The sequence below is a fragment of the Sciurus vulgaris genome (assembly GCF_902686455.1).
Source record: "Sciurus vulgaris genome assembly, chromosome: 9".
Taxonomy (NCBI): domain Eukaryota; kingdom Metazoa; phylum Chordata; class Mammalia; order Rodentia; family Sciuridae; genus Sciurus; species Sciurus vulgaris.
Genome location: NC_136469.1, coordinates 70,687,772 through 70,700,940, shown reverse-complemented (window position 1 = coordinate 70,700,940; position 13,169 = coordinate 70,687,772). Strand labels below are relative to the sequence as shown.

The 13,169-nt window shown below is 36.6% G+C and overlaps 1 protein-coding gene across 6 annotated transcripts in view; it reads left to right on the top strand.

Moving 5' to 3' along the window:
* HERC3 (HECT and RLD domain containing E3 ubiquitin protein ligase 3) overlaps positions 1 to 13,169 on the top strand; it is a 115,974-nt gene that overhangs the window by 49,857 nt on the left and 52,948 nt on the right. For all 6 annotated transcript variants that reach the window (XR_013766070.1, XM_079153206.1, XM_079153205.1 and 3 more), the window contains 3 exons: positions 1,067 to 1,197; positions 1,772 to 1,932; positions 4,323 to 4,399. Coding sequence is in view for 5 of the 6 variants with exons in the window: in XM_079153206.1 (XP_079009332.1) it covers positions 1,067 to 1,197; positions 1,772 to 1,932; positions 4,323 to 4,399 (369 nt within the window). In the remaining variant the exon portion in view is untranslated. The remainder of the gene's footprint in view (positions 1 to 1,066; positions 1,198 to 1,771; positions 1,933 to 4,322; positions 4,400 to 13,169) is intronic.

Below are 13,169 nucleotides of genomic sequence, written 5' to 3'. Positions count from 1 at the left end.
AATGAAAAAAATAGTTCAATGTAATAACTTAAACGTTTACATATACACACACACATATATATATAGCTATTTATATATATGTATATATAAAAACAGCATCTTGTGTTCTTTTAAAATAGGTCATTTAAATATGTAAAAAAAGCCAGGCACAGTGGTGTAATCCAAGCAACTTTGGAGGCTGAGGCAGGAAGATCACAAGTTCAAAGTCAGCCTTAACAACTTAGTGAGCCCTTGAGCAAGCAACTTAGTGAGACGCTATTTAAAACAGACTGGGGATATGGCTCAGTGACTGAGTCCCTGGGTTCAATCCCTGGTACCAATAAATAAATAAATAAATAAGTAAAATAAAATAAATATGTAAAAAAGAAATAGCAATTTAATTGTTTTAAAAATCATCAACCTGTTTCTTTCATTTCCAAATTATTACATTCTAGAAAGAAAAAAATTATTTTCATATTGAGCAAATACCATTACATATTCACTTTAAATACCTTAGCATTTATTCAAATACAACTTTTTAAAAAAACCTTACTTTTCAAGGAGTTTGCCTAGTACTTAATTTCTTTCTTTGTTTTTGGTCTGTTTAGTAAAACAGACCAAAATTGAACTAGGGGTTCTCCTACTCTGAACTACATCCCTAACCCTTTTTCCTTTTTATTTTGAGACAGGGTCTTACTAAGTTTTCCAGGTGACCTCAAATGTGTGATCCTTCTGCCTAGTAGCTGGGATTACAGATGTACACTACCATGCCTGTTCTCTTAATATCTCCTCGTTTCTCTTTAATTTCACCTCCTAACATGTCATTGTGCTTTTAAACAGTTTCCAAACTTTATAAATGGCACACATTCCCTTGAGAAGGACTGTCTTTGTTCTGTACAGACAAATTTACTTTTTATTCTTTTCATTATTTAAATAATGTTCTCCGGAGATCATTTTGGCCAAGTATCGAGTGAACTTTAGTGTCTTGCATGGACCATTCTGATGGGGATTTCGTATACAGGTTTCAGAGGCAGGTCCTCAAACTTAGAGATACAGTAATGTCATATTAACATTTGTTCCTTGTTAGAGTGGAGGTGTGTTCACCTTTGGTGCTGGTTCCTGTGGGCAACTTGGACATGACTCCATGAATGATGAGGTTAATCCAAGAAGAGTTCTAGAACTGATGGGCAGTGAAGTAACTCAGATTGCTTGTGGCAGGTGAGTGTTCCTCAGAATTTCCTGATACCTACTAAGATCCAGAAATGGATCTTGTTCTTATAGTGATGGAGAATGTGATGACACTTAACTCAGTCATTTTAAGAAATCTTTACTGCATGCATACCTCTGGTGAAATTTGAAGAAAGTCAGCTCTTGGGATATAGCAAGGAAAGGTTTTAGATAAACAAAGCAACAGGGAATAATAGGCTTCTTTTGGAATAAAGAGTAGCAGGATGTAGGGAAGAAATGAAGAAAGGAGAAAGTCCCACAGAACTTTTTGAAAATTTTGTCTGGGTCTATGCTGCTTCTTCCCTTTCATCCAGATGGCAGCAGCCTTATTCACTTTTCCCACAAGTTGCCATCCTCCCCATTACCTGGAGTATCAGAGAAGGAGAATATTATGGAGAGCCAGCCACTGAAAAAAAAAAGGGGGGGGCCCACATTGTCATGGGGGAGGTTCCATGGGGCACCCCTAGGGACTCCTGTGCTCTTATTTGGAAATTAAAGGTCAAAGTCTGAGTCTGTGTCCCTATTAGTAGACACTATGCCAATGAGTTGATTTATTTTTCCACAGACAACACACTCTAGCCTTTGTGCCTTCTTCTGGACTCATCTATGCATTTGGTTGTGGAGCTAGAGGTCAACTAGGAACTGGACACACTTGTAACGTTAAGTGCCCATCTCCTGTGAAGGGTTACTGGGCTGCCCACAGTGGACAGCTTTCAGCCCGAGCTGGTAAGATTTACACTGGAATTTAATTATGTTTTAAATGACTAAAACAAATATAAGTATGTTTGTTTTCAACATATTTTGAATTTATATTTCTCATTGACCTTGAAGTCTTTTGAAGGGAATGAATAGGAAGTTTTTTTTAAAACATTAATCAACAAATATTTCAGTTCCTGCTATGCATAAAACTCTGAGATCTTAGAAAGTAAATAAAGCACAAAATGTTAGCAGCAAGAACCTTGGTGATAGTGTAAAAGTTTTATTGTTAACAATGATGGTTAACTATTTATTGAATGTTTAACCAAATTCCATTATTATTCTGAACCTCAAAACAACCTACTAGTGGTCGTCATCTCAGTAGAGGTAAGAGAACTGTCTTTAGGAGGGTCAGTAACTTTCCCAAAGTTACGAAGATCCTGGAGGCAGAACTTGAACCAAGTTCTGCCCCATTTGAAAAGCCTATGCTCTTAGTATTTGTATTGCATTAACCTCCACTTTGCTATTGGTGTTTTGGTCATAGCATGACATGATTTTCTTTCATGTCTTTTTAATTTTTTTCTTCTCTTAAAAATATTCAGAATTCTCATTTGATTGGAAATTAAAATAAGGCAATTGTTCATATTGAGTACTGCCTCATCTTTTTTCTTTCTTTTGTTTTGTGGTACTGCTGGGGATTAAGCCCAGGGATGCTTTACCACTCAGCTATATCCTCATTCCTTTTTATTTTGTGAGACAGAGTCCTGCTAAGTTAGTGAGGGCCTTGCCAAGTTGCTGAGGCTGGCCTTGCACTTGTGATTCTCCTGCTTCAGCCTCTCAAATCTGGGATTCCAGGCATGCACTACCACACCTGGCAGAACTGCCTCATCTTCAAATCATATATCCAGAGATTGAAATGGAAGAGAAGAGTCATTAAAAAGAAGTATAATTTAATAGTTTATTTTGATTTTGAAATCTATAAACTAACACATTTCTTGTTTGATCAGTATTTTTAAAAAACAACTATCATAAATTCCTACCATATTTAAGAAATTTAAGAACAAGAACTGGGTCTTTTCATCTTTGTAAACCTAGCATATGGCACTGGGTCTCGCATAATGTTGCCACTCAATAAATATGTGTGAAATGAATATATAAGTGTCTGAAAATGCATTAGAATTTAAATAATATTTTTTTGTGTGTGATGTTTACAAAACAAAAGTTTGGTGTTCTCTTTCCTATCAATTATAAATGCCTTTTTCTTTAAGGCATTATACTTGTCCTTGGAATAAATCCATGTATTTTAGAAATATCCAATTTAGTCAGGTGTGGTGCATGCCTATAATCCCAGCTACTTAGGAGGCTGAGGCTGGACTATCACAAATTCAAGGGCAGCCTGGGCAATTTAGTGAGACCCTGTCTCAGGATAAAAAAGTCTGATCATATGTAACTCAGTAGTAGAGTGCTTGTGTAGCATGTACATGGCCCTGGGTTTAATCCACACACAATAAACAAATACATCAACTTAAGAAATGCAAGTGTTTTGTAGATTAACTTGAAACCACAAATTTTTGAAGTTGAATTACATCTTTACCTATCTTATTTGGTCCTGAATTTGTGCTGGATGCTTGACAAAATGATTTTATAAATAAATATGTAAGCCTGAATTTATTATGTAAATGCTGTGACTTTAGGAAACCTCAGGTAATGTGGGAGCACAGAAGAAGACATCAAAGAGTAGTCTGATTAGAAGAAGTGTGAGCTGTGTCTGACAGGGTGATTTGGAGTTAGCCAGATAGAGGACTGTGAGGTGTAGCAGTGGTGGTCCCAGGAAGCGGTACAGTTCCAGGAGCACCACTCAGATACTGCCCTAGGAGGTGCCCCTCGAAGAATATAGTGTGTGCCGGGGTGTAAAGGAAAGAGACATGGAGATACGAAGCAGTGTGGGATATTAACAATAAAGCAGTTCATTGTGTTAGTGTTGATGTGTGTGCACGTGATGGGGTATCAACCAGGGAGCACGAGATAGAGGTCCTTTTATTGCCAGATTCATCCTGAAGTGGCTCGGGTCCACCTCAGATGTGAAATTATTTGTTAGGCATATGCTACCATTTATAGTAGTGCCCATTTTAGATTTCAGGTCAGTGCCATGATAGAGTTAGCATGAAAAATAGAAATGAGGTCAGGATTAGCTGGCAGTAAAGCAGGGGCGGAGATAGAATGGAGGGTACTATTTTATATATTTATTTTTAATTGCAGTAGAAATAATACTGGGCAGTGAGCCAGGATAAATGGTGTCTTTTCTAATGTGATTAATATGGATAAGAAGCCACTCTGATGCATATTTTGGAATATTAGAAAAGGGATCAAGGAGAAACTTCAATTATTGAAAAATTTGCTTTTGGAATTTTTTTTGGCAGATCGCTTTAAATATCATATTGTTAAGCAGATCTTCTCTGGAGGAGACCAGACTTTTGTACTCTGCTCCAAATACGAGGTAAAATTTTCTTTTGACTATCACTTGGGGGTGAAATATTGGTGAATCAGTGTTTATTTTAATAATTATATGAAAGTGGTATTAGTCTTTGTTTCTAACTATTTTATTAATATAAGCAAACAACCTTAAAGAAATTATCTTCATTTGGTTCCTTTGAAGTGTTAATAACTTTCTGCATATAATCATAGAGTTCTAATTTATAATTTAAAATTATTTTTATCCATATTTGTTCTAAGAGAAATTTAAGGAGGCAGAGAGAGTTTATGCTTGCTTTCTCATTATTTGACTTTTCATTTCTTTATTGTTATGTGGCAACACATTCTAGGTGTTTCAGAACTTGGTGGTTTCTCTGATGTGATTGAATGTGAAATATAAGATACCACAATATTCATATATCTTATTTATAATCTGTTCATGAGACCACACCAAGATTTCCCTTTTACTTGCATCACTGTAGTGGATAGACCAGGAGAATGATGTTAATGTCTTTCAAGGTTTGAGGTAGAGTTGCGTGAGAATCCAAGAATCTGTGAAGAGGATCTATTTCACTCATTCTGTCCAGTCTAAGGAAGCATTCATCTTTATTAAGGAAAAAAAAAAAGAAAGAGAAAGGAAGGAAGGAAGGAAGGAAGGAGGAAGGGAGGGAGGGAGGGAGGGAGGGAGGGAGGAAAAGAAAAGCCCCATAGAATTGTTTGCAGCCTCCACTTTTTCCCCTGTTCATGTTCTTCTCTCCCCCTCCCCACTTTTATTCAAGAAGCATTTAGGTAGGACTAACTCTGTTGTGCATTGAAGGGGCCCTTACTGATGATAAAGGAATCAAAATTGGTAGGGAAGAAAATGAGCAACTATGGAAAAAAGGGCCCTGTCCCCATTTGTCTCATATGTTGCCAACTTTAAATATACAAAGTTCTTGTCCTCCTGTTATTATAGTTATTTTAATTTTATAATTCTGGTAGAAAAGGAACTGGTGAAGACAGAGGCTGCAGGTTGGACAGCTGGAACTTAACAATTAGCTATTTTCCAGATCAGGTGCCTGAGGAAGACTGTTTAGTGCTGCCATCTGGGGCGATGTGGAATTGCTACTTTTGACCTATTTTAAGCCCAGCTTTAGAGATCAGAGAGAAATCCTGAGGAAAGCTGAAGTTGTTCTTTGTTTCTTCTAGATGCCTCAAAAGCAAAATTGAAAACATTGGATTTCAGTGTCGTAACTTTTTTGAATTTTGAGTATTCATTTCCCTAAGAAACAGACTTGAATAATATTTTACAACTTTGATTTTTCTGTGATATTCAGCATAAAACTTAGTTTCATTCCTTTTATAAATATAGAATCTGATCTGTAGTTTAAATTCATTAACATTGTTAGGTATAGAAAATTATCCATTGATGAAAAAACAGTAAAGTGTCATAAGGCAGTGTTAGAGAAACAGAGCAAGTTAAATAAACAACTGGTGCCAGGCGTGGTGGCACAGGCCTGTAATCCCGGCGGCTCTGGAGGCTGGGGCAGGAGGATTAAAAGTTCAAAGCCAGCCTCAGCAATTCAGCGAGGCCCTCGGCAACTCAGTGAGACCTTGCCTCTAAACTAAAGGCAAAAAAGGGCTGAGGATGTGGCTCAGTGGATACACCCCTTGGGTGAAATCCCTGGTACCAAAATGAATAAAGAAATAACATAAATAAACAATTGGTAATAGAGGTATGCATTAAAAACTCAAGACAAAAAAAGATAAAAGCAACTAAAAAATGGACTATTTCTTAAGAAGGTGTTTTTAAAACTGAAACCTGTACACATTTACTTAAACTATTTACTATAGGTGTTTAAAGACTCATAAAATTATGTGCTTACCTAGTTACCATATCAGAGACCAAGAAAAGCATTTGAATAGTGATAACTTCCATTTTTTATAAAGTGCTTATTCTTTAATTAAGAACTGGAAGTGGAAGAATGGAAGAGAGGAGTTAACAGGTTAAATGTCCTTTACCCAAAATGCTTGGAACCAGAAAAAAAGCATTTCAGATTTTTTTCCTTTTTTTTTTTTTAAAGTGTGGTATATTTGTATGTACATAATGAGATCTTGGCAATGGGGCCCATGTCTAAACATGAAATCACTTGTTATAGATAGTCACATGAAATTAGGTTCTTCTCACCCTGCATAAAAGTCAAATAAACATGGATCAAAGACTTAGGAATTAGACCAGAAACCTTGCAACTGCTAGAAGAAAACAGGGTCAACACTCCATCATATACACAGGCACCAACTTCCTAAAGTAGGCCCCAAAAGCTCAAGAAATAAAACCAAAAATTGATAAGTGGGATACCATCAAATTAAAAAACTTCTGCATGGGAAAGGAAATGATTAAGAGCATGAAGAGAGAGCCTACAGAATGGAAGAATCTTTGCTAGCTGCCCCTCTGACAGGGTATATAAAGAACTCAAAAAACTTAATACCAACTGCCGGGAAGGTGTGGAGGACAATGTGAAGTCTTTTGGCCAATCATGTGAGGTTTCATATTGTTGGAGCATGCATGGTTACCCCAACTCTATCTAAGTTTGGTGTGGCTAAACCAAGAAAGAAGGCATATAGAGATTTCTACAGAGATTACAAGTCTATGAAAGATTTTGAGGAGATGAAGAAGGCTGGTATCAAAGTGCTAAGTGATTTTGGAATATAAAGAATTTTTTGAATTGAGTTCCTTAAAAGTTGGTTCCTGACTTGTGTTTCTGAACTGTAAAGTGTTCAGGAATACATGGGCTAAGGAATAGTTTTTCTTAGTAAAAAACAATTAACAAATGATGCGGGTAGGGGGAACTTAACACTAAAACCCCCAGATAACCTAATCAATAAATGGCAAAAGAACTAAACAAACTTCTCAAAAGAAAAAACACAAATGGCCAACAATACATGAAAAAATATTCAACATCTGTAGCAATGAGGAAAATGCAAATCAAAACTACACTAAGGTTCACCTCCACTCAGAATGGCAATTATCAAGAACACAAGTAATGTGGCAAGGCTGTGGGGAAAAAGGTACACTGTTACATTGTTGGGATCACAAATCAGTACAACCACTTTGGAAAGTAGTATGGAGAGTCCTCAGCAAAACAGGAATGAGGGATAGAGGAAAGATGGCAGACCAGTAGGAAGTGACTTTTCTCATAGCTCCATGACCCGGGACACAAACAGCAAGAAAACCTCTGTGGGGTAAGTGAAAAAAAGTACTTCACAGATTGGACAGAGAGCTTTGAAGGCTGGGAAATTTGGGGTACAGCAGACAAGGATAAGGAACAGAATTGGAGCTGAGCTCCTGGCTCGTGTGGGGAAATTAGTATATAAGGTCAGAAAAGACAGAAAAGGACTGGGAAAGTTTTGGTGTAGAGAATCCCATGATTGGAGTGGCAAACTGCCCTGGGCTATTTGACTTATTAAACTGGTGCTTGAAAGTCACCTGGGTCTGCCTGCTGTGCATGGGGGGCCCAAGCTTGAGACATTTTGGTACCTCGATGTGGCATTGGCTCCAACTCAGACTGGGAACTTAGATCTGTGAGTTTAGGGCTGAGTCCAATACATGAATCTGGCAGATGTCAACCATGCGATCTAAACTGAGCCTAGCAAATCAGGAAAATTTTTGGCATGGAGACCATTTTGCCTGGGTATAATATAGATCAGAGAGGCCAGGTAAAGCCTGTATTCCTTGAACCTGGCAGCATGCAGGACCAGCGGAAGGCAGCAGCTGGAGAATCTGAATGGACCCAGTAACTGAGCACAGTGCTCAGAGACAGTCCTTGGGAAGCCAGAAAGGGTGGAATCCTTAAACAGCAGGCAAAGGACTGATTCACCCTTCCCACAAGTGGTGCCCTAGGGTACAGTCCTAGAAATGCATTGATTCATTAATACCCAATAGGTCCCACCCAGTAAAACACCTGGGGCAGTACTAGACCCAAGTCCTACCCCTGGGAGCTTCACTTTCAGAAACACAACTCATAGAACCCAACGGCAACGATACCCTGGAAGTGAAGGATATTCCATAGCTTCTCACACTCTCCCACTGACAAGGGAAACTGAGAAATGGAAAGACATTTGGCACAGACAGCATGCATATACTCTCATTGACAATTCCATTGTTTTTTTTTTTTTTTAATGTGTACTGATTGATACAGGATGAACATTTATATCTTTGTACACATACATATTTGTTTCTGCTTTTTTGTTTTTATCATATCTTAAAGATAGTTATTTTTCCCCACTCTGATTTTTGAGGATTAGGGTTTTTGATTAGTATATTTTGGATTGATTTTCTCTTATCTCTTATCTGTTAAACAACCCTGTTTCCCTTTGTTTCTATTCCTCTTTTTTCTTGCTCTCAGCCAAACTCTATTGTTCTCCTTTTCACTCTTTTACTTCTGTTTTTTTTTTTTTTTCTTCTCCTCCTTTATAAGCATATCTAACATTGACTCTGCCTTTGCCCTGTTCACCTCTTGGGTCTACAAACTCTTTTCAACCATCCTGCCCCCAGTCTCTTCTTCTTTCCTCTTAATGAACTCTTTCTTTAATTGGATACATACATATTCATAACAGTTTATTTTTTCTCATTTCTAGCATTTTTTTGGAGACATTTACTTTTCCTGGATCAGTATTTTGAGTACTAAGATGTTTGGTTAGTATATATTGATTTTGTTCTTGTATTCTTAATTATTTCTATTTTTATTCTTAAATTTTTACTTTATACATGTTTTTCCTCTCATTTATCTGTTTCCCTCAACTCTTTCTCTCTTTCTAACAGCCAGTCCCTATTGATCTCTTTCACTTTTTCTTTCATTCTACTTTTATTTTCTCTCCTCCTTCCTCATAATCTTCACATCCTACATCACTTCTGTTTTATCCCTGTTTACCATTTGAAATTTCAAACCCTTTTGTAAATGTACTGTTTTTACAATGGGCAAAACTGATCATATCATATCTGATTATCCTGACAATCAACATTGAGATGTTATAGCAAGAACTAGTTGGTTTAATGCTGTAAATTGTTTGCGTTGGTTGTTGTTATTATCTGTCTTCCCCTAAATTGTGAGGTACTGGAAACTTTCAGGTACACTATAAGTCCACGGGGTAGACTCAACTCTACTGCCTTAAAACCAACTGTTAGATGGGTGGATACACAAACAACATTGATAAAGCAAGGAACAAATCACCCAAACAAACCAAAATACTTCAAGAACAATCCATTGACACCACAGTGGAAGAAATGTTAGAAAAGGAGTTTAGAATATTAATAGTTAAATTGATCTGCACAATAAAAGTATGATATAAGGGAAAAAATACAGGAAGTGAAAGATCACTTCAATAAAGAGAGATTCTGAAAAAAATCAAGCAGAAATCCTTGAAATGAAAGACTCAATAAACCAAAGTAAAACTTCATTGGAAAGTGTCGCCAATTGACTAGACTACTTGGAAGACAGAGATTCAAGCAATGAAGACAAAATATATAATCTTGAAAATAAAGTTGACCATGGAGAAAAGGTATTAAGAGACCATGAATAGAACTTTCAAGAAATATGAGATAACATGAAAAGACTAAACGTAAGAGTTATTGGAATAAATGAAGGCTTGGAGATAGAAACCAAAGGAATGCAGTCTTTTTAATGAAATAATATCTGAAAATTTCCCAATCCTTAAGAATGAATTGGAAAGTCAAACAAAGGAGGCTTATAGGACCTCAAATATACAAAACTACAACAGATTCACACCAAGGCACATTGTTATAAAAATTCTAACATACAGAATAAGGATAAAATTTTAAAGACTGCCAGAGAAAAATGACAGGTCACATTTAGAGGAAAACCAATACAGATTTCAGCTGATTTTTCAACCCAGACCCTCAAAGCTAGGAGGTCTTGGAAAAATATATATCAAGCTCTGAAAGAAAATGGATGCCACATAAGAATACTGTATTCTGCAAAATTAAGCTTCAGAATTGGCAATGAAATAAAAAACTTTCATGATAAACAAAGTTAAAAGAATTCACACCTAGAAAACCTGCATAACAAAACATACTCAATAAAATGTTTCATGAAGAAGAAATGAAAAATAAAAGTGAAAACTGGCATACACTAAAGGAAAGATCAATCAAAGGAGAAGCTAATTCAAGTTAAAAACCAAAAATAATTGACCGGGAATACAAATCATATCTCAATAATAACCCTGAATGTTAATGGCCTAAACTCATCAATCAAAAGACATAGACTGACAGATTGGATTAAAAAACAAAACCCAACAATATGCTGTTTCCCAGAGACTCACCTCATAGGCAAAGACATCCACAAATGGAGTGTTAAAGGATGGAAAAACACATATCATTCACATGAATCTCATAAACAAGCAGTGGTTTCTATCCTCAGATAGAGTGGACTTCAAGCCAAAGTTAATCATAAGGGACAAAGAAGGTCATTTCATATTGCTTTAGGGGATTAAACATCAGTAAGACATAATCGTTAATATTTATGCCCCAAACTATGGAGCATCTACAAACATCAAACAAACTCTCCCCACATCTCCTGCGTGGGCAAGGGAAAGGGTTCCTGTCAGAGGGATGAGCTGGCTGTAAATTAACAACTAAGAAATTTACTTAAAAGAAAAAAACGCACAGGAGACAATTATCTTTTGAATCAGAAAGCATGATGAGCTGAGTCATGCTAAAGGGTCTGGTTCTAACAAAATGGAGGAGCCCACACTCCAAGAATTTATAGTGGTACAGATCCAAGGGGTACCAGGAGGAGCTTCTTCCCTGAGAAACAGGATCAGGTGGAGTTAAGCAAGCCATTTTGCTCTAGTGGGTCATCCCAGCAGGGCCTGCAAATTCCAGTGGTGAGCCATTGTGCAGAAACCACATAAACCAGGCAATCTGGAACAGTCTCTTGTGATTGGTTATCAGTTCCTGAGAGCCAGATTTCCATGTCTGAGAGCTTGACCAAGCCTGGTTTTATTTGCTGGTCATGGATGGTGCTCCACACAAACTCTTCACAATTTCAAGAATCAAGTAGATCACAACACAATAATACTGGATGACTCTCTCACCCAAACAAAAACTAAATAAATAAGCTATAGAACTAAAAAGTAATTATTAATTTAGACTTAACAGACATATATAGAAGATTTCATTCATCAGTGACTGAATACACTTTCTTCTCAGCAGCACATGGATCCTTCTTTAAAATAGACCATATCTTAGGCCACAAAGCAACCCTTAGCAAATGGAAAAAAATAGAGATAATACATTGCATTCTATAAGATCATAATGGAATGAAATTGGAAATCAACAATAAAATAGAAAATATAAACACTTCAGCTTTTGAATTTATGGATCAAGGGTTCTCAACCTTCATATACTCCTTTGCTACATTTGATTCTAGTTCTTGGCAATTTAGTGAATGTAAACCACAGTCTATCCTTTACCTTTCATCTAGTCCTCTGGATAGGATGGAAGAGGGAACATGACTGGAATGTTGGGAGTATGTATCTGTCTCTCATAGCCTCAAAGCCTGTTGGCTGACTTAATGCTTATTAGTAGTAGTAGTAGTAGTAGTAGTAGACAATGATTTTTGACCTTGGCGACCCATTGGAATTACCTGGGAGCTTTAAAAAATGGACCTCTAGAGATTCTGATTTAAATGGTATGGAGTGTGATTTGGTCATCAGGAATTTTTAAACCTCTCCTGGTGATTGAAAGTCCAGCCTAAGTTGAGAAACATTGACCTAGAGCAATTTTTCCCCTTTGTTCTGAATGTATATAGAAGGACTGGTCGGCTGGGGTTGTTGCTTAGAGGAAGAACACTTGTTAGCATGTGGCAGGCCCTGGGTTTGATTCCCCCAACTGGGAGGGAGGCATGGAAAAATGATGCTTTGTCTTGCTTAAGTGATTTTAAGATTGTATTTCACCTAAGACATAAGAAAATAATTCCATGTCTGTGTTTCTGTAAGAATGTGTTTCTGTTGCCCCTTTGAATGGGAAAGTACTTAAAATTTACTTAACAGTCACTTTAAAACCCCAAGTGGAAAGAAAGGCTGTGTGTGCGTGTGTGTGTGTGCGTGTGCGTGCACTCTCTGTTGACTTCTGTGTACTTTTTATGTAGTTCATTATCATTTTTGTTCTCGCAATATGTCTGTGGCCATTTTAGTAGAATGATTAGCAAGAACCAGGTGATCAAAAACTTTGTCAGGCATCTCTGATGAATTATATGCTGTTTTCTTCCTTCTTATAGTGTTAACTTACAACTATAGGAAAGTAAATTTATTTCAAAATTTATTTTTTGTTTAAATACATGAAGGAGAAAAAAACGATGATTCTGTGAATGAGTGGATGTTTGCTTTGCTCTTACTTTCCCCCTCTTTAGTTTTGTCAAGCATAGGAGGTATAAAACATCCCACCAACAGCTTCTAAGATCTAGATCATGAACAAAGTTGGGAGAAAATAAGCTGAAAACAAGCAATTTTAGAAAGTGAAAGTACTTTGTCTTTTTAAATCTCACTGAATAAAGCATGTACAGTGCTGGGCAGTATTTGGGATTTTCAAGACAATTATTGATATCCTTTTGACACTTATAAGTTTGTAACTATGTACTTGGAGCAAGAAATAAAAAAGGGCATTAAATTTTCATAAATTATTTGCAGTATAGGTTTGAATTCAGTTGACTTCTTAATGCATTTTGCTGGAATTTGGTGAACAAATGATAATAACTAATGGTTTAGAAGATAATGTTATAGTGATAGAAAGCAAGAAG